Source organism: Lepidochelys kempii, chromosome 6 (genome assembly GCF_965140285.1).
Source record: "Lepidochelys kempii isolate rLepKem1 chromosome 6, rLepKem1.hap1, whole genome shotgun sequence".
In the NCBI taxonomy this organism is placed as follows: domain Eukaryota; kingdom Metazoa; phylum Chordata; order Testudines; family Cheloniidae; genus Lepidochelys; species Lepidochelys kempii.
The window spans coordinates 86880946-86903281 of NC_136385.1; the positions used below are offsets into that span (position 1 = coordinate 86880946).

Here is a 22336-nt window from a genome sequence, read left to right on the forward strand (position 1 = left end):
GGAGGGAGAGGTGACTGACGACATGGCTTACAGGGAATTAAAATCAACAAAGGGAGTGGCTTTACATCAAGGAGAAACAAAAACAACTGTCACACAGAATGGCCCCCTCAAGGATTGAGCTCAAAACCCTGGGTTTACCAGGCCAATGCTCAACCCACTAAGCTATCCCTCCCTCTGGTATTTCAGGCAGGACTGAATCTCCATTAAAGTTTTCAAGGTGCCCCAGACAGACCTCACCAAAATGACTGTCGGCCGTTGATTTCACGGAGGGAGGGAGGAGCAAATGAATACAAAACAAATCTGGTCTATTTCTTGTTTTGATCCACTCCATCTATCTTTTACATCTTTGGCTGCCAGCAGACAGTGCAATAGGAAGAGCCATCCTCATCTCCTGCCTGCTCACCGTAAGATGGTACAATAGGACTGCCTGCAGGACTAAAGGGAATGACCTGGTCGAGTCACTCCTAATTTAGTCTCTGCGCCCATGTCTGCCCAGACGCTCCTGACCAACCTTACCGAGGCGACCAGGAGCACCTTGGACACGATGACTATGGTTTTCAGTCCTATTGCACTGTCTGCTGCCACAAGGCAATGGGTTGCTGCTGCTGCTGTGTAGCAATGCAGTACCATGTCTGCCAGCACCCAGGAGACATACAGTGACAGTGAGCTGAGCGGGCTCCATGTTTGCTGTGGTATGGCGTCTGCAAAGGTAACTCAGGGAAAAAAAGCACGAAACGATTGTCTGCCGTTGCTTTCACGGCGGGAGGGCCTGACGACATGTACCCAGAACCACCTGCGACAATGTTTTTTGCCCCATCAGGCATTGGGATCTCAACCCAGAATTCCAATGGACGGCGGAGACTGCGGGAACTGTGGGATAGCTACCCACAGTGCAACACTCTGGAAGTCAACGCTAGCCTTGATACTGTGGAAGCACTCCGCCGAGTTAATGCACTTAGAGCATTTTGTGTGGGGACACACACAATCGACTATATAAAAACAATTTCTAAAAAAACGACTTCTATAAATTCAACCTAATTTCGTAGTGCAGACATACCCAAAGTAACCCACTTTGCAAACCATCCTTTATCCCTTCTTGCCCATTATCCCTTGCCCACCCCCACGAACTCACCATAATTGGGACACGTGCTGACCTCTGTGTTAACCAAGGGACAGTGAGTAAGAGGTGAGTGTAAATTTTGTGATTCATGGCTGGGAATGCATTCACAGTACTGTCTCTGTTCATTGTTTCTTTGGCTTCTGCAGATGTGCCCTTGAAGACCCACTCCTCCGAACGAGCAAAGCACCTCCATCAGATAAGGCGGCAACCCAGAAGGAGTAAGAAGGATATGTTTCACAAAGTGCTGGAGTCAACAGATGCAGCACATAGCCAAACCAGAGCATGGTGGGAGACAATCAAAGAAAGACTCAGGCTGGATAGCCATGAAAGGCCACAAGGGCAGAAGCAGATGATAAAGTTCCTGAAGGGCCAGACAAATGTTGAAGTCCCTCATTAACCTGCAATCTGAGCACATCTGTGCCCGACTCTCCCTCCAGGCACTACAGAACTCCAGTCCGTGCCCTCCCCAAACTTCCCCACCGCATTCCTCGCGTGTTCCTGGTCCCCCACAGTACTCCGTGCATTCCACACATAGAGACTGATTTTCCAACGAAAGCTGGAGTTACAGAAGTTTGTTTTATCCCATTATTAAAGTTGAATCTTTTAAATAAAATGAGTCTTTATTTGTGACATACATACATCTCTCAAACACAGTGGCTATGGGTAGCAATATTTGCTCCTTGCAATTAATGATCAAGAAGCAAGTACTACAGGCAGCAAGTAAACATTGCCTGGCCGAATGCATTACATAAAGATACATTACTGGGAATCAGTGTCAAAATGCTCCTTCAAAGCCTCCCTGATTCAAATAGCCTCCCGCTACACGTCTCTAATTGCCTTTGTATCTGGCTGCTCAAAATCAGCAGCCAGCTGCTTGGCCTCAGTGGTCCACCCCTGGGGAAATTTTTTCCCCCCTCACTTCACAAATATTATGCAGAGTACAGCAGGCCACAATGACCATCAGAATATTTTCCTCACTGAGATCTAACTGGCCAAAAAGACAGCACCAGAAACCTTTTAACCAGCAAAAGGCATGTTCAGTGGTCATTCAGCACCTGCTGAGCCTGTTGTTAAAGTGCTTCTTGCTGTTGTCTAGACTCCCAGTGTAAGGCTTCATGAACCATGGGAGTAAGAGGCAGGCGGGGTCTCCAAGGATCATTATGGGCATTTCCTTATCCCCCATTAGAATCTTCTGATTTGGAAAGAAAGTCCCAGCATGCAGCTTTTTATACAGTCCAGTGTTTCGAAAGATGCATGCATTATGGATGTTCCCTGACCTCCCTACATTTATGACAGTGAAACAGCCATGGTGATCCACCAGCGCCTGCATGACCATGGAGTAGTAGCCCTTTTGATTGATGTACTCCATCACAAAATGGTTGCAGGCCAAATTTGGGACATGTGTTCCATCTATTGCCCCGCCACAGCTAAGGAATCCCATTGCCTCAAAGCCATGTATTATTTCCTGCAGTTTACCAAGAGTCACAGTCCTTCATAGCAGGAGGCAATTAATGGCCCTGCACACTTGCATTACCAAAACCCACGGTGGATTTTCCGACTCCAAACTGATTTGTGACTGACTGGCAGCAGTCCAGAGTTGCCAGCTTCCACACAGCAATCACCATTCACTTTTCCACAGGGAAGGAAGCTCTCATTCTGGTGTCCTTGCACCACAGCGTTAGGGTGAGCTCCGCGCACAGTTCCAGGAAGGTGGCTTTGAGCACCCAAAAGTTCAAAGGCCACTGCTCGTCATCCCATGCATGCATCATGATGCGATCCCATTGCTCAGTGCTTGTTTCCTGATCCCAGTACCAACAGTCCACTATAGCAAGCTGATCGGTGAATGCCAGCAGCAATCTTGAGTTATTTTGTTTCCATGGCAGACAGCAGAACAGACACCACTGATTCACTCTGTTTCGCACCCCATAAAATACTGCAGTACCAGCAACATTGTGTTCATAATGCTCATCACCAGAATGGTCAGCAGCTCAGGATCCATGCTGTCAGGCAGAGACAGTGGGTACGCAGTTTACAAAGGCTGTTGAAAAATGGCACAAAACGAAGTAGGAAGCCCACGGAACGATGGAACGGAAATAACTGCATCACGGGACGGCAAGCACATCTCCATCATTCACCACGATCCGTTCCCAGAACTCCCAGTGGCAAAGGATGACAAGTTGCACAATGGGATAGCTACCCATGATTCAATGCTCTCTGTGTTGCTGCAAGAGCAACAACTGTGGACGCACTCAAGCCAACACAAAGAACACTATGTGGATGTGCTCTACCGATGTTATTAAAGTAACTTATGATCATCGACTTAATACTGTAGTGTGGACATGGCCTAAGTTGCTTAAAGCTTTTTAGACCTGAACTCCTGCCATTCTCCTCCCTGCTCATAGTTAACACTCTTATGGCCAAAAGTCACCTGATGAACAATTTATGGAGCATACTATCCCAATGCCCCATGATAATCTCTTTTCATATTACTAAAATGTTATTTTCTGGTTCCAATAATCACTTACAACTAGCCTTATGAAAATTAAACACCATTTCTGATTCACTTAATTAACTTCAGTTAACTATTCTAATGTTTCTTTTAAACAAAGGGGACATAGTCAAGGTATTTTCAAAAATTGTTTTAATGCCCTCCATTCATATTTTCTGAAAAGCATGAAATTGGAGTCATTTTTCTACCATTATTGCTAGGCTGCTGGGATTAAAAAATACATTTGTTGGAAAAGAGATACGATCTTCACATACAGTAAATAAAGATACAGTAGGTAAAATTTTGGGCCACTTAACCTTTTAGTTATTTTATAATATGGTGCACTATAAGTTAAAACAATTCACCTTAACTGTTCCTGAATTACTAAAGCTATGTCTATACTACAAGCACTATAGCAGCACAGCTGCAGCTATGCTGCCGTAGCAAAGACAGAAGGAGTTTTTCTATCGCTGTAGTAAATCCACCCCCTTGAGAATTCTTCCATCCACCCAAAGGTGTTCATACCAAGGCTTAGGTCAGTTTAACTACATTTCTCAGGGGTGTGAATTTTTCATCTAGCCTGTACACCAGGAAGGAAAATTATGCTGAAGTTTGAACATGTTAATATAAACTGTTTAAGAACAACTTCTCATTTCACTTTAAGCCCTTACTACATACTCAGAAAAATTAATCTCAAAGCATTAACAAACTGACTAAGGGCTGATCTACACTGAAAATTTACATCTGCAAAGCTAAGTCTCTCAGGGGCATGAAAAATCCACACCCTTGACAGATGTAGCAAGGCCAACCTAACTCCAAGTGTAGACAGCACTACTTCTTCCATTAACCTAGCTACCACCTCCCAGAGAGCTGGATTAACTACAGTGACAGGAGAACCCCTCATCGCTGTGGTGAGTGTCTACACTAAAGCGCTGCTGATGTGCCTCTATCATTTTAAGTATAGACATAGCCTAGGCAAACAGGTTTGTTCTTCTCAAGTACCTCTCATCTCTTCCTTTTCAGGATGAAAAAATTAATATGATCAGATTTGTGATCAACTAAAATGGTGCATTAGGATGGACAATGTGCATAAAAGTACTAAAACTATTTTTGTAAAAAAAAAACAATATTTTAGTTTTGAATACTCTTAAAAAACCGTCAATTAAATGTGTAAACTTAACTTCAAAAAGATAAATGTCAATTATTTCCTTTTTAAAACAATTTATTGACGTTAACGCTAGCTGTGTTTACAATTACTTCTTTCATCATGTAACTAACTACTTTGGAGACATCCATTCCCCAAATGCCTGAAGTAAGTCCGAAGGGGGAAGTCCTCTAAATTATCCATTATGTTTTCTTTGTCCTACTTTAAACCATATTTACTATTTTCTTTGAATTAATCCAAAGTGAAAATTGATTCTCCTCCTCCTAGAGGAACAATTAGTAATGGAACAAAATTCCAAGAACACTGATGACTTTACAGCTTAATACTGAACTCTTTATTGCCATTCCAACTACAAACAAAGGAAACAAAAAAAACTTAACTCAACAAACACTAAGTTAAACATTAATTTCTGAAAACAGGTATGCCAAGTTTCACAGTTCACGTGTCTTCTATGTTTTAATAGGTTTAGACTAAACTATACAGTTGTAACATTAAGCCACTCAAAATTCTTGGAGCAAAGAAGAGACAGGCACAATGCAATAAAACATGTTATAACTAAGATTACACTGGCTCACCGAAGAATGTGTTTCAACATCTGAGTTTGTGAAATTGCTTAACGCAACGTAGGAAAACTTCAGGGCCTGATTTTGAGAGAGGAAGAGCACCTATAGCACCTATTAGCTTTAAATGGTATAGGTGCTCAGCACATGTGATAATCAAGTCCTCAGTCTACAGCATTTCATAAATGAACAAGACAAATAAAATGAAAGGTTTAGAATACTTACGATGTAGCCGGCATAGTCTTCATTTTCAACGAAGGAATCATGAAGCCAGATAAACTCCTCATGTTGCCGAACAACAGAAAATTCATTTTGTTTAAAATTTGGTAAAGAACTCTGCAAAGAAGGGGGCTTTTTTCAGATTTAAGTATTCAGAAGTTTACACTACTATATCACGTTCTATAATCTTAATGCTGAAAAGTAGTCTACAACTAGAAGAACAGTAAAACCACCTTAAACTCTACTACAAGTAAGCTGCATCCTGAGTAAGTTTATCTTCTAAAGTTTTGTAAGATAAAAGTAATCTATTTTATAGTAGTAACATCATGAAAAGACAGTACCAATAAACCATCAAATCAAGCAATAAGTTACTTAGAAAATTGAAATGTAAACCTGAGGCAGAACATACTACTATCCTGAAGTATACTGTTCAAGTCTGTAGTGAATAATGAAGAAAACAATGTACACCACACTGAAAAATACAAGTGTGTGTAGAAAGGCCTGCCAATAATTTAACAAAGTAAGTGTGGGAATCACATGGTAAAACAGAATAATCTATAGAGAATCTCAAGTAAGTTCTCTTAAGTAAGTTATGGTTTTACCTTTTAAATCAACATTTTTTGCATATACAACTTGAATTTTCTTTGTTGATTACTTGAGGCTGACAGTGTCTCTCTCATTTTTTAGTTAATTTATTACTCTTAAACGTCATCCAGATACAAGGCTGGGTTTACCTTGGTATGAACAGTGAATTTCACTTTGTCCCTCTCGCTAAGAGCATCTGAAATATCCACTTGCAGGGCAGCATCAGTCTGGAGATCTACATTTATTGCTCTAAGCTAAACAAAGAACATCAGTTTAGACTTAATAAAAACTAAACGAAAATAGCACTTCATTTCTCATTCAGCATGAGCTGATACTGCACTGATGGGCATCCTTACAACACAACAGATGGAAAGAACAAAACGTAAAAAATAGAGCTAGTGAGAAAACAAATCCAACCCACATTTCTTGCAGTGCACAACCATGCATAGCCATTTCATTTACTATGCTTCCTTGTTTGTGCCCTATTATTAGTATTTGCATTTCTCATTATATATTGTTTGTTAACTTTCTCACAATTCAAAAAAGCAAAATACATTGTAAATTTTAAAGATTTTGAATTCTAAACAGACAGCTGTTTTTTCCCCTAATTTTTACATTATTTTATTATTTACAAACACACAACTCTAAAGAGCATGTAATATGAATGGATAACTTTAAAGGTGCCCTCAAGGGGGAGAGGGGGACAGTTTATGCCTTTTGTTTTTTATGATATTCAAAGGAATGATTTATTTTTAAAAAGTCTTTTCAATTTTTTTTTTTATTAAAAACTCTCATCTTGTCTACTTTAGAGAATATGGCTGGCCAGAGATGTGTTAGGATATGTGTAGAGTGGCTCTCATTTGAGGTTTCAATAAGTCAGCCTGAAGATTCTCATAATCTACTAAGAGGAAGTGGATCTAAAGATTCAATTTAGGCCAAATATTTCAATTTTTCAGTTAAGTCTGAACCAACAAAGACAAAATTCACAGTCATGGCAGAAACTGCGGATCAGGTGCTTCACTCGTTCTAAGGAAAAACTAAAGCCGGAAGAACTAGATGGTGGACTTCAGCTTGAGTGCTGTGGCTAACAGCACTCCCTCCACCAACTAAGTCTCTCAGTAGGTGCCAAAAAAAGAAGAATCTGGGCTCTGAAGACAAGAAGGGGGTGAACGATGGCTGCTGCCTTGCCTCTGGATTGCAGACTCCCCCACCCACAATGGCAAAAAAAATTCTTCCAGGAGTTACTGCTGTTCCTTATCTGATAGTGGAAGAATAAAGAGGTAAGAAGGAGATCAAAGGAGAAGCAGGATCTAAATCGGGGTGGGCAATAATTTTCGCGGGGGGGGGCCACTCCACGAATTTTGGTAAGTTGCCACAGGCCGCACATTTCTACTATATTAATGGAGGGAGTGCGGGGTCTGGGGGGGAGTTTGGGTGCAGGAGGGAGCTCCCGGCTGGTGCAGTGTGTTGGGGTGCAGGAGGGAATGAGGGGTATGGGCTCTGGGAGGGAGTTTGGGTGCAGAAGGAGGTTCTGACCTGGGACAGCAGATTGGGGTGCGGGAGGGGGTGCAAGGTGCAGGCTCTGGCCAGGAGGTGCTTACCACAGGCGGCTCCCAGCCAGCAGTGCAGCAGGGCTCAGAAAGGCTCCCTGCCGGCCACAGCCCCATGTTCCTCCCAGAAGCAGCTGCGGCCGACTGCTGCTGGCACGTCTCTGTGTGCCTCTTGGTGGGAGGGGGGAGCGGGTCTCCGTGCGTTCCCCATGCCCGCAAGCACTACCCCTGCAGCTCCCATTGGGAGCAGGGGCAGTGCACGGAGCCACCTCCATCCCCGGCCACTTCCAGGAGCAGCATAGGGCCATGGCAGGCAGGCAGCATGCCTGAACACCCCGCTCCCCCGCAGGACTTTTAGCAGCTTGGACTCAGAGATGGCGAGGGGGCAGAGGAGGCCGGACAGAAATGTCAGACGGGCCACATCTGGCCCACGGGCCGTATTTTATCCACTCCTGATCTAAATGCTACTACCCAAGATAGTTGTTGCACTGTGGTTTCTCCAGGAAAACCCAGATTTCCAGGTCACAGTCCCTTCCATCAGTGTGAGGTTGGAAGCCCAATCCCACTGAAGAGAAAACAAAGGGAACTCTGAGATAAGCACTGTATGCCCTTTCAATGGGAGTGGACAATCTAGAGTTATATCTTTAATACACCCTGTAGATCATTCATACAATAAAGTAATTTGACACAAAATCTCTCCTCTAGTCCCTGCATGTGCAGGACATGTCTTGAATATGCTGGAGTATCTAGAGGACTGGGGCATTAGTATCCTTTTCCTTTAGGGATATAGGTCTCATGAAACTTCTAAAAATTAAAAAAAGAAGATTTATACTTAAGCAAAGCTAATATCTATTTAGAAGTAAGTCTCACCTTGTACAATTTTGCAAAGCACAGGAGACTTGATTAAATAGTATTTATCACTGCTGTAAATTCATGTTGAAGTCTGAATCAGAGTTCTCATTCACAGTTTCAGTTCCTTAATTATTGCAAGGAACAAACAAGCACCCAAACATTTTAAGAGTATGAAGATAATGATGCCTTTGAAACCTTCTCACGCATCATTATCTAATTATACCACCAATTATTTTTAGTTACTTGCAGTTTTATATTTGTGATATTCATTTTTGGCTATACACAATTGGCTATTTTGTTTTTGTAGTTTCTACTGAAGTGTAAGGTTTTGTAGCAAAACATCCTTTCATACCATACCCACAGAGCAGCTTTTTCATAGAAAACTATAAAGACTGCAAGTCAAGTGGCAAAGCCCAAATTTCAAAATAGTTATGAAAATATTATCTCATGTTGTGTAACTACCAACTCTGTAGCATGTAAAAACAAATGTATAATTTTCTATGGAAGTCTCCTTAATGCCATTAATAGTTAATTTGTAGTACAGTGGATAAAAGACAAGTTTGGATTATTCAAATAAGACTTCTGTAAACTGACTTTCATGAGGACAGAACGAAGAAAAATCTGTTTTGTACAGTTTAATGCCAGAAGGGACCATCAGATTATCTATTTTAATCTGATCTCCTGCATATTACAAGTCATTAAATTTCACCCAGATACTCATATTTTGAGTCCAATGACTTTAGCTGAACTAAATTTAGTTCTCAGGAGACTAAACTGCTGTGTGCTATAGGCAGAGAACAAGAGAGACCAAGGGTGTGTCTTCACTACGGGGGTAAATCGACCTAAATTACGCTACTCCAGCTATGTGAATAATGTAGCTGGAGTCGACGTAGCTTAGGTCATCTTACCCTGGTGTCTTCACTGCGCTGATGAGAGATGCTCTCCAGGGGTCAACCGGAAAGCACTCTGCCATTGATTTAGCGGGTCTTCTCTAGACCTGCTAAATCGCCCTGAGGTGCCACCAATCTCTGAGGTCTCTGCAATGGCAGGGAATTGATTAGGCAAGACATGCCCAGATGATCCTAGCAGATGATCTACACCCCATCCTATGACAAAGGCAGGAAAAAAAGCCAATGTCCCTGCCAATCTGTACTAACTTGCTTTGTTTTCTTTCACCATCTTTCCAAAGAGCCACACAAAACCAAAAATGGTGCAGTGTAGACTTCTAAGGTTCAGTACAATAGTGCTTTATACAATGCTTGGAATATCAAAGCTATTTTACTTTTATATTTTTTCCACTATATTAATGTTAAATGTAACTTTCTGAACACAAGCCACTATTTTAAGGACAAAAGTAAATAGGACAATTGCAAACAATAAGTAAGAACACACTGTTGTGATGGATGGCTTGCCCAACAGATAAAAATGTAGTTCCTCTATAAACCTTGGAGAGTTTAACAATATATTAAGTTATGCTACATTGCTTGCCTGGCAACAGGACCATTTATATTTGCAAAGGTAATGAAGCATTCTATAAATGGTATGAAAGACAATCAGAAAGCTGAAGGAACTTTGTGAGCCACTGTGCAACAAGAATACATTCTTTGTATTTTTGGGTATTGACTCAAAACCAATGCTGTCATGCCACAATAGTGAAGAAATTGCCCTACTCTATACATCACTACTTGAAAAAAAAAAATGACTATCAACAGAAGGCTTATTGATAGAGGGGAGAAGGAGAAAGAAAAACCTGGGATACACTGCAGACTTTCATAGAGATGCTGAAAGTCTAAACCAACAGGTTGTGAAAAGCACTGGCAGCCTGATTTTAGGTGGGCATGCAATTATGCCAAGTTGTACATAATGTTTCTATACTTCAATTCTTACTTTATGGCCACCAAGTAGACGTTCTTGTAAAGCAAAGTCAGTTAGAGAATCGCAAAAATAAAAGCTATTTTCTCTACTTTGAACACAAAAAAATCCAGCTTTTATTTAAAGTAACTGGAAGCTGAAAATAAGAGTAACTGCTTTTGGGGCACCTCAGAGAGAAGGAACCTGACCTCAGAAGAGGTTGGGTCAAGAGCAAAGTATCATCTTGGGCTCTCTCTCAAGGGCAAAGTAGGTTTCAAACACTACTGTGAGAAAGCTGGCACACCCTAGTCAAACTACTTGTGGAATGCCAGTTCTTGTTATTTCAAACCATTTACAGTAACATCTACCCACGCATTGTTAAAAAATTAAGAGTGCTGTTGACATGACAATGTCTGAACTCTAGAGAGAGAAGGGGGTCGAGATACACAGTAAGGAAGTCAATTAACCTAATCAAAGGCTGGTGTATAGTACTTCACTACAGAGCGTGGGATGACCTGTGCAAACACAGGAGGGTGATCCACAAAAAAAAAAAAAGTCCAGGGAAATACCAACTTACAAAAGAGCACTTGTTTTTACTATTGCCACAGAAAAGAGCTGCTATGGTTTTTAAGACTCAAATAGCCGAATCTGAGGCCAGGTCTACACTACACTACAGACCTCTCTCTCTATAACTATGTCACTCGGGGTATGAAAAATCCACATCCTTGAGCAACGTCGTTATACCAACCTAACCCTCCATGTAGACAGCGCTATGTCAATAGGAGAGCTTCGCCCATCGACATAGCTACCGCCTCTCGGGGAGGTGGATTAACTACACCAATAGGAGAAGCTCTCCCGTTGGCATAGGAGTGTCTTCACTAAAACGCTACAGCACTGCAGTTGCACCACTGTAGTGCTCTATGTGATGACAAGCCCTTCAGAACAGCTTGCCTGTGCTCCTTTCATTTATGATCACATTATGATCAACTACCAAGAATCTGCAAAGAGGCCTGGTAGTTAATGCTGGGGATTTAGATTCAGAATAAATAAGCAATGAAAAATGGGGTCTGAAAGTAACATCAGCAGAAAAGTTAAGGGAAGGGATGGTGATTATGTTGTTCTCTAATAATTATTTGGCACTGGATGCGAAAGGAAAAGAAAGAAGAGAGGCTCCTACTGGCCGCTTCAAAAGGTATCCTGGAAGAGCTGCTTAATCAAGACCAGGGGTTTCAAACACGCAGCCCCGAGGAGTTACTTCCTGCAGTCCGCCTTAGGCGCCGACTCCACCAGCAGCCAAGATCCCCTCACCCCCTGCCGCCCGCATCCCTGCTCCTCCTGTCACCAAACAGCTGTTTGGCGGCGCTTAGGACTTTCCAGGAGGGAGGGGGGAGGAGCGGGGATGCGGCACGCTCAGGGGAGTAGACAGAGAAGAGGCAGGGATTTGGGGAAGGGGTTGGAATGGGGGCAGAGAAGGGGTGGGAAGAGGCAGAGCAGGGAAGACGTTGTTAGCTGGATCAGCAAAACATAACCCACCTCTGGCCCTGCTGCTGCCAGCTCCCACACAGATGCTCTGGGGAGGAGGGCAGGCAGGCTCTCCGAGCTGCTGTTTAAGGCAGTGTTTACAGTCACTCTCACTCTGGGGGTGGGGATGTCTGCTGCGTGCATTTCAATGAGCCGTTTCCACAGTTCGCTGAAGTTTACCCAAGTCAAACTGCCCAAGCTCGACAAACAGCCTTGCAGGTCCTCACTCCGGACCAAGCCATTGAGTTTGCTCTTCCTGCATCCCCAATCCTCCCCTCCAGCTATACCCCGACTCACACCAACCCTCGGCCAGCCCCTTCACCACTCTTCAAACCTCCCAAACACACCCACCATTGAAATCCATCCCCATTGAGCCCATGCACAGCGTGAAATGCTGGGGGAGAAGAGAGCCGGGAAAGCAGCAGCAGCAGCAGCCAGTCACTGGGAAAAGCCCTTTTCCTTTAACACTGGGAGGGAGGGAAAGGGAAGGCGAATCAGAGAGAAATATCACGGGGGGGGGGAGGGAAGGGAACAGGGATCTTGGATTTTCCAGTTTACAAAAGCCAAGCCTGTTCCCCCACGCCTCTCACCCTCAACAACACCTGGGTGGGAAAAAAAATCCCCGAACCTCCTAGGGGACACGGACACTTCAACACAGGTGCTGACTGCTGAGTAAATTCACTCAATAGAGTCCTACAACTCCCAGCATGCTCTACTTCACCTTGCACCGAGCTGCCGCCTTAGAGACGGAGCAGGGCACGCTGTGAGTAGTTGGGAAGAATGTTTGTTAAAAGCAGCAAAGTATTTTGTATGAATAGTTACTTTAAAAAGTTCCCGCCATTACAGCTATGTTGATAGACTATTAGTGTAGATCAGGGGTCGGCAACCTATGGCATGCGTGCCAAAGACGGCACGCATGCCGATTTTTAATGGCATGCTGCTGCCTGCCGGGTCCCAGCCGCCGGCCCCGCTCATCCCGCTGCCGAACCCAGGCCGGCTGAGCGGGGCCGGGGCGAGGCCCCCAGCAGGCAGCAGCGTGCCATTAAAAATCCTGCCTGCCCCCTTCCCCCCGCTGGGGCAGGGTGAAGAAGCTTGGTCCTGCCAGCTGCTGCTGCAGGGCAGGCAAGGTCCCCTCTCCCACGCCTCTTCCTCCAGCGTGCTGGGTTCCTGCCCCTCCTCCTCTCCCTCCCGCCGACCAGCTGATGGCCCTTGCCAGGTAGGGGGAGAAGTGGAGCCAGAGCATGCTTCCTGTTCCAGGGAGGAGGCGGAGAAGAGGTGGGGTTCCAGACCTTGGGGAAGGGGGGTGGAATCAGGGCATATCCCCTCCATATCCCCTGCCGTGAGCTGCTCTGGGCAGGGAGCACCCCCAGGACACTAGCCCACACCCACACCCCAGGCCCTCTGCCCTGACCCCTACATCCCCCTCTCACACCCCCCAGCCTCCTGCCCTGACCCCCACAAACCCCAGCCTCCTGCCCTGACCCTGCACCCCTCCGACAACCCCAGCCCTGACTGCAGCACCCCCCCACACATACCCATCCCCCCCGCACCCTATGCCCTGACTCTTGCACCCCCCACATTCCCACCCCCACCCCGATCACCAAACAGGAGCTACTATACTGCCCTCCTCCCCCTACATTCCCACCTGCACCCCTCGCACCAAATGGGAGATGCCCTGGTAAGCACTCCACACCCAAACCTCCTGCCTCAACCCTGAGCCCCCTCCCTCATTCTAGCTCCTGGCCAGACCCTACACCCCAACCTGATCCTTCACCCCCAGCTCTGTGCTCAGTGCACTCCCACCCTCAGCTCAGTGCAGAGAGAGAGGAAGAGAATGGGCTAGAACCAGGGAGAAGGTAGGTATCCACTCTATGTGGGCAGAGCCGGGATCCCAGACCGGCAGCGGGCTGAGCGGGGCTGACAGCTGGGACCCTGGCTGGCAGGAGCCGACGGATGGAACCCCAGACTGGCAGCGGGCTGAGTGGCAGAGGGCTGAGCCACTAAGCCCACTGCCGGTCTGGGGTCCCGGCCGCTGGCCCTGCTCAGCCCGCTGCCGGCCCCTTGCCAGCCGGGGTCCCGGCTGCAGGCCCCACTCAGCCTGCTGCTGGCCTAGGTGAACGGAACCCCAGGCTGGCAGCAGGCTAGCAGCATAAGATCAACAAGTTAATTTAATTTTAAATGAAGCTTCTTAAACATTTTGAAAACCTTGTTTACTTTACATACGACAATAGTTTAGTTATATAATATATAGACAGAGACCTTCTAAAAAAACATTAAAATGGATTACTGGCAAGCGAAACCTTAAATGAAAGTGAATAAATGACGCGTCTGCACACCACTTCTGAAACGTTGCTGACCCCTGGTGTATATCATCATGAGTGTTACTGACCACATAAGGAATAGTTTCAGGTGTTTATATTTTATTAAAACCCCTCTTCGCATTACAGTTTTAAAAAAGTTAATACATTGACTTTTAATAGTATACTATATTAATCTTCACTTTTTACTACACTTTTGTATCGTTGTATGAAAAGGTTTCAGCGATGAGGCCCTCGGGGCCAATATACTAGTCCTCATGTGGCCCTCATGATGATTTGAGTTTGAGATCCCTGGTCAAGACCCTTGACTAACACATTTTTAAAGGCATTAAATGAGACCGTACTATGAATATGTTACTACAGGAGCTTGTAGCAGTAGTGGGAGGGAAAATATAGAATTTTCTAAATAAGATCAGACTACTGGTATACAAAGGCCTGCAACTATGGCCATTATCTAATACTTCACAGAAGGGCAACCTATTTATTTCTAGAAATATCACACACATTCACTCTCTCTCTCACTTCTGCAGTGGGGTCCTGCCCTGCCAGTGGCATTGTAAATGCTCACTGATCATTCTCCCCAGCGTCCCTCTCTTATTTACTCTGCATTTTTCAGTAGGAATACTAAAAAGACTCTACAATACACTTGCCAAACAGTGCAAGTCCACAAGAGTAATAGTCCTTCCTGACCTCTTGTTAATTGCATTTTATGCTTCATGACCAAAACCAATTAAATCTTAACATGTATGCCTACATACCGTTATTGGTCAAAATTACCTGTCCCCCTTTAAAAATCCAGCTACGGTACCTAACTTTATGCCAGATGTGTCAAATATATGATTTGCATGATATATTTTTGTGGTCTACATGGCATTTTCAGAAACTTAGCTTTCATTTTAAGAAGTTCCTAATTTTTATGGGGTTGTCTATATTAGCTATCACATGCTAGCTAACCCCAAGCCAAGCATGACTTTTCCTCCCTCAACCTAGCTGGTCAAGGTCAATTCTTCCTAAGAGACTGACTTAAGCCAAAACAATATGGACAATGGTTACACCAGTTTAAGTGCATCTGCATTTTTCAATCAATCTAGTTAAACTGGTACATTTTTCGAACACAGAGAAGGTCCAGACAGGGAAGAAGAAGAGAAACAAAGGGCAGAAATAGGTCCAAGCCCAATGGTTAGAATATTTTCTAACTGATACTGAACACAAAAATGAGGTACCAAACTAAAAGTAAATGATTAAATAACAAAAATTCTGTTACTAAAAGTCCTAGTTGCACACATACTGTGGCACAAGCCTCCCATTGTTATCAGTGGGAGGTATGCTATAAACTGAAAAGAGAAGATAGCGTTAATATATTACCTAGGCCCTGGCCTATAATCAAAGATGGAATTCAGTGCTCTCCACCAAATCTGTCACCCCTGCTCAATGCAATAGAAGATTTAAGAAGCACATGTAGGAGAGAAAAAAAGATCTGAGTGGGAACTATACAGATGCAAAATATGAATCTCCTAAAATACAAATGAACCTGGATTAAACTACTTTTTACAAAAGCTATTTAAAAAAACACTTGAGTGGAGGGATTAGGGGAATATAAACAACAAGGTAAAGTATACTTGTTAAGCCGCGTTGTTTCTATCCTGAGAGGAGAAGAATCCCAAACCATAATAGCATTTAAAAACCATCAAAACAAATCAGTGTCGGTAACGGCATTTAGATACCCGGACCGTTATGGAGGCGAGGAGTTATGACCCAGGGTACACAACTGGAACTAAGATTCAGGTAAAATGCACACACAAGCCCAAGAGAAAAACGCCGCCACCACCACCACACCCCCCACCCCCGCGTGCCCCAGTGTGAGGGGCCCAGGAACTCGCAGATCAGACCCCACAACCCAGACACAGGGGCCCCGGATCCTGCAAAACAGAACCGCCCCCGCCCCGCCAGGGACCCTCAGGACAGAGCCGCAGCCCTCCTCCCGGGTGCCAGGCGCCGGCACGGCAGGGCAGGGCCCGGTCCCCAGCTGCCAGCGGCCTGGGAGCCCCAGGGGCAGATGCACTTACTCCTCTGTCCTCTTCGGAGAGGAAATCTGGGCCGTCGTCCGAGCCTTCCTGCTCCGGGGGGAGACAAAGCGCACAGGTTAGTGACCCGGCCACACGCCCCTCCCGCCCGACTCCCAGCGGCGCCCGCAGTCGCCCAGACACCCACCATCATGGCTGCTCCCCGCGCTCCCTCCCTCCGCAAGCGCAGGCCCAGCCCGCCGGGCAGCCCGGAGCCGAGGGGAGGGGCCGGGCGGAGCTAAAGCGGGAGGCGGAGGCTGTTGCTGAGCCAGTGCGCTCCTCGGTCGGCCCTTCTGGGCGGGCCCGCAGCTCCCGCAGAGAGCAGCAGGGGCGCCGAGGGAGCCCTGAGGCGAGGCTGGCGCCCACGCTGCAGGGGCAGGGTGTAGGGAGCGCTGAGGCGAGGTGAGGGCCTCCATAGCTGGATAGGTGGCACTCCTGCACCCTTACTGCTAACAATGGGTTTCAGAGTAGCAGCCCTGTTAGTCTGTATTTGCAAAAAGAAAAGGAGGACTTGTGGCACCTTAGAGACTAACCAATTTATTTGAGCATGAGCTTTCCTGAGCTACAGCCCACCTTATCAAATGAAGTGAGCTGTAGTTCACGAAAGCTTATGCTCAAATAAATTGGTTAGTCTCTAAGGTGCCACAAGTCCTCCTTTTCTTTTTGCAAATACAGACTAACATGACTGCTACTCTGAAAAGAGTCCTGTGACACCTGATAGACTAACAAAAGTATTGGTGCATATGCTTTTGTGGGTGAATACCCACTTCGTCAGATGCATGGAACAGAGTATTTCAGCACCAGTGACAAATATAGAGGTGAAATAAACTTTCTGTTCTTACTTGAGATACCCCATTTTATGCATCCCAGGATTGTATTAGGTGTTTTGGCCACAGCATCACACTGGGACCTCTTGGTCAGGTGATAGTGCACCACAAACCCCCAAATCTTTTTTGGAGTCACTGCTTCTTAGGATAGCATCCCCCATCCTGTAAATATGGCCTACATTCTTTGTTCTTTGGGTTAGGCTCTCCCCCCACCCCGAGTCTTCTTTTCTCAAGATTAAACATGCCCAGTTTGTTTAACCTTTCCTCATAGGTCAAGTTTTCTAAACCTTCGATCATTTTTGTCCCTCTGGACTCTCTCCAATTGGCCACATTTTTCCAAATTACTCCAGTACTACCAAATTGGACACAGTACTCCATTTGAGCCCCCACCAGCGCCAAGTAGAGTTGGCCAACTATCTAGAATGTCTTACATACACCACTGGACTTCCACCCAGGGAGCTAATATTTAACCAAAAACTCCCACCCGCAGGCGCCAGCTTCCTCTGGGGTCCGAGGGTACTCAACCCCCCGCTCAGCCCCCAGGCCCTGCCCCAAACCCACCCCACCTCTTCCGACCTATTCTATGGACATCTTACATGACACCTTTTAGATACAAATTATGAAATTAGTGAGTTGGGGTACACTGACCTGGTCAGGCCAGCTGAAACTCACTACCAGATACTGGTAAGCCCCTTTCCCTCTTGCCCTGGGATGCTGTAGGGCAGTGGTTCTCAAAACCAGTCTGCCGCTTGTTCAGGGAAAGCCCCTGGTGCGCCGGACCGGTTTGTTTACCTGCTGTGTCCGCAGCTTCGACCGATCACGGCTCCCACTGGTCGCGGTTCGCCGCTCCAGGCCCATGGGGGCTGGGAGAAGGGCGGCCAGCACGTCCTTTGGCCCACGCCGCTTCCCGCAGCCCGCATTGTTCCTTCCCTGAACAAGCAGCGGACTGGCTTTGAGAACCACTGCTGCAGGGTTATACCAACCCCTCAGCCCCCACATTATTTTTGCCCCCCAAAACATACATCAGCACCTTGCTCTTCATCCCACTCCCAGGCATGGGTGACAGATGCAGAGTTCTCCCCCTTTCCATGTCTGGTATTCCAAGATGGATGAGGGAGGAGCAGAAAGCAGCCTGACCCATTTTTCAGAAGAAAGGAGGGAGGGAGCAGAGTTGCCAGGCTCTTTCTGTTCCCTCTAGCCACCCTTGTGAAAATGACGTCAGCTCCTTCCTTTTCTCCCATCCCTACCCAAAAACTCCTGCCAGGAGAGCTCTGCCTGCATTGTGCAGCAGTTCTGATTGGCTGCTCTTCCCCAGAAGGTGAGGAAATGGGAAAAGCAGCAGCCTGTGACAATCAGACAGACAGCCTGTCCATTAGCCTGCCCCTGCCATAATACACTTGTGTTGGGTGTTGGACATTTTAGGTAGGGTGACCATATTTCCCTAAACTGAAAATGGAACACTGGGTAAGAGATGGTCAGTGCTCTGGGGAGGTTACTTACAGTACACACACAAAAAATAAGGTAGTTTAATATATTTTATATATACAGTAAAAGATTTGTTATCTGGCATCTTGTGGGAATGGGAGGTGGGGGGTGCCAGTTAGTCAAATATTCTGGTTTACTAAGAGTTATACTTACCAATAGAATACCAATTTTCAAAGAATTAGAATAAAACAAAATGAATAAAGTATAAAATAGAGGTACTCAACAATCCAGTAGCAGTACTGCACTGCAGAGTGGTTGGTTTCTTGAAGCACTTAGGTGTATACAGGTAAAGTTTTCTATACAGTAGGTTATCTTATGACACTACATATCACTATGGGCAGCGCATGACGTACACCCAGATCACTAAAAATACACTTAACAGTAAAACTATACTGAACATAATTTAATCTTTCTTTGATGATTCAGAAGGCATTTCACAATCTTGCAGGTCTCAGGGTCATCATTATCAACATCAATTATTGTAGCTGTAGAAGGTGTAGGAGATTGGTCTGAATCTGTACTGACCCTATGACACACCCTGGAAGCTGCTTTTTTGAATAAATTCCCGATGTCAGCTTGCTTAATTGTCTTCTGCCTCTTTTGCATAGAGGTAGAGTGCAGAACGTGCAACTGCATAACCTCCTGGGCAGTATAACATGGCTGTCTTTTTGCGAATTTAATTATTGTATCAAAAACTGAAACAGCCTTTCCCCAAGTTATTTTTTCCTCTTCACTAAAATCTTCTTCTTCACTGTCTCTATCAGTGTCCTTTGAATTTTCAGGATTCAAAGCATTCTCTATTATTTGTGTATCAGTAACAGTATGTACCACTTCAACCTCCTTGTCAGCTTCAACCCACTCTTATATCCCACTTTCATGATGTTTGTAGATGGGGTGAAGAAGCAGTATCCTTCACCATTTCAAGAATTTGTGCGAATGTATTTTTTCTAATTCTTACTTTAAAGCCTTCAAATTCCTCCTAATCAGAAGACACTTCTGCAAATAAAACAAACACTAGGCCACAATCTTATCCAAGCTCTCCTTAACGTTTCACTTAAAAGAATTCCAGACACAAGCAACATTAAAAATTGCATCTTTTATGTTTATAACGAGATTGAAAGTCCTGTATAATGCCTTCATGATTGATAAACTTTCTCAGGAAATCTCTTCTGTAATAACATTTCATATTCTGGATAATGCCCTGGTCCATAGGTTGAATCAATGAAATAACATTGGAAGGCAGGAAGATGGTAAAAATATTACCACACACTAACTGTGTTTCATGGGATTGAGCTCTACAATTGTCTAGCAATCGAATAATTTTGCTATCTTCAGGTAAGCCTATTTTTCTAAAATGTTCTTTCACTGCAGGTACAAAAATATGATGAAACCAATCATAAAAACTTTCTTTGTCCATCCATGAATTACCTTGCTCTTTGTAAACAACAGGTAAATGTGCAACACCTTTGAAAGCTCTAGAACAATTATATTTTCCAGTCACCAAAAGTTTTATTTTATGCAAGCCTGCAGCATTAGCACCCATAAGAACGGTTAGTCTGTCTTTATTCTGCTTTAAACCAGCAGCACTAGATTCCCTTGCACCTGCTAGGGTAGATTTGGCAAGCATCGCCAAAATCAGCCAGTTTCATCAGCATTAGAAAATTGTTCAGGGGATAGATCATGTTCAGCAATTAAATTTTTTAAAAGTTCACAATATTTTTCTGCAGCTTCATGGTCAGCCAGTTTATGTTCACCAGAAACAGGTAACTTTCTAATGCCATGACAAAGTTTAAAACATGAAAGCCATCCATCAGAAAATGCACATGGCCCAGACAATTGCATTTGCTTATAATAATCTTTTGCCTTTTCAACGAGCATTGGGCTGGAGATAGGGGCACCCTCCAATAGTTTCAATGAAAACCATTAATATAAAACACGAACTAGCTGCTCTAATTTAGGCATACACAGAGAACAGCATTGTTCAATAGCTTTATTTGACTCACAACTAGCAAAAAATTTGAGCAATTGTCCGTTCTGAGCCTTGATGCTGTATATAGTGGATGAGCCAACATTGTACTCTTGCATCAAAACATTCCTATTCTCACCCTTTTCAAGACGTGTACAAATATCTCTTTTCTGTTTTAATGTCAACACAACTCTCTTACACTTCTCTCCTTTGCTTTTGTTTGGTATTTTGGATGCCATAATGGTAGGGTGGTGTTGATATTTTACAATAAACACAGGACAATACACTCAGTAATAAATTGACCGATCACAATGGCAGATACAAACAGAAAGAACAACATTTGGCTCTTCTCGGCTAACTCGAGCATAGCCCGACTGTTCTCAGAAATACTCAGGTCCCGAATAGCTTCAGCATCAATTCTGGTTAGCTTTGGCATTGGTCCTGGTTACTAGATTGAAGATTAGGTTTGCCAACTTTCTAATAGCACAAAACCAAACATCCTTGGCCCGCCCCACCCCTTCCCTTCCCTCCACCACCCTCACTCACTCGCTCATTTTCACCGGGCTGGGGCAGGGGGTTGGAATGTGGGAGGGGGTGAGGGCTTAGCCTTTGGCTGGGGGTTTGGGCTCTGGGGGGGTGCCAGGAATGAGGGGTTTGGGGTGCAGAAGGGCGCTCCAGGCTGGGGGATGGGACCAAGGGGTTCGGCATGTAAGAGGTGGCTTCGAGCTGAGGCGGGTGTTGGGGCGTGAGAGAGGGTATAGGCTCTGGGATGGGGGTGTGGGTGCGGGCTCTGGGGTGGGGTTGGGGCTGAGGGGTTCAGACTGTGGGAGGGGGCTTCGGGCTGAGTCTGGAGGTGTGTGGGGGGGTACAGGCTCTGGGCTGGGGGTGTGGGCTCCGGGATGGGGCCAGAAGTGAGGGGTTCATGGTACGGGAGGTGAATCCAGGCTGGGGCAGGGGGTTGGGTGCAGGAGGGGCTGAGGGCTCCGGCTGGAGGTGTGGGCTCTGGGGTGGGGCCAGGGATGAAAGGTTTGGGATGCAGGAGGGGGCTCAAGCAGGGACCAAGGGGTTCCGAGTGCAGGAGTGGGTACAGGGCACAGGCTCTGGGAAGGAGTTTGGGTGCAGGAGGGAGTTTGGGACACAGGGGTTTCAGGGTGCCGGATCCAGGCAGCACTCACCTCAGGTGGCTCCTCGCAAGCAGCAACATGTCCCTGCTGCTCCTAGGCGGAGGCGCAGCTAGATGGCTCTGCCCGCTATGTCCACCCACAGGTGCTGCCCCCACAGCTCACATTGGCTACGGTTCCCAACCAGAGTCAGCGCTTGGGGTGGGGGTAGTGCACGGAGCCCCCATGGCCATTCCTCCTCCTAGGAGCAGCAGGGACATGTCACCGCTTCCAGCAAGAATTACAGAGCCAGGTAGGGAGCCTGACGGCCCTGCACTATCTGGACTATAAACCGGACTTTCAATGAAGATCAGAAATTCCGGTTTATAGAGCTTTCCAGTTGATAAAGTGCCAGATAACACAGCTTTTACTGTATGTTCATATATTTTATAGTTTCATATATTTTACTTACAATTCAGTAGTTACTGGCAGTAACTAGTATTTCCTGGCTGGGATGATTTAGTTGGGGATTGGTTCTGCTTTGAGCAGGGGGTTGGACTAGATGACCTCCTGAGGTCCCTTCCAACCCTGATATTCTATGATTCTATGATTGTTTCTTGTCTTACTGCTGCTCTTCAGGGTACGAAGCTTTGCAAGGCTGGCCCC

The 22336-nt window shown here is 45.4% G+C and overlaps 1 protein-coding gene across 1 annotated transcript in view; it reads right to left on the reverse strand.

Moving 5' to 3' along the window:
* The window catches only part of SNX6 (sorting nexin 6), a 54326-nt gene extending 37810 nt beyond the window's left edge, over window positions 1-16516 (reverse strand). The window contains exons 1-4 of the mRNA XM_073348999.1: window positions 16441-16516; window positions 16296-16343; window positions 6287-6391; window positions 5559-5669 (exon numbers count right to left, since the gene is read on the reverse strand). Coding sequence (XP_073205100.1) covers window positions 5559-5669; window positions 6287-6391; window positions 16296-16343; window positions 16441-16446 — 270 coding nt within the window. The 5' untranslated portion in view covers window positions 16447-16516. The remainder of the gene's footprint in view (window positions 1-5558; window positions 5670-6286; window positions 6392-16295; window positions 16344-16440) is intronic.
* Between the last annotated feature and the right edge of the window lie 5820 nt (window positions 16517-22336).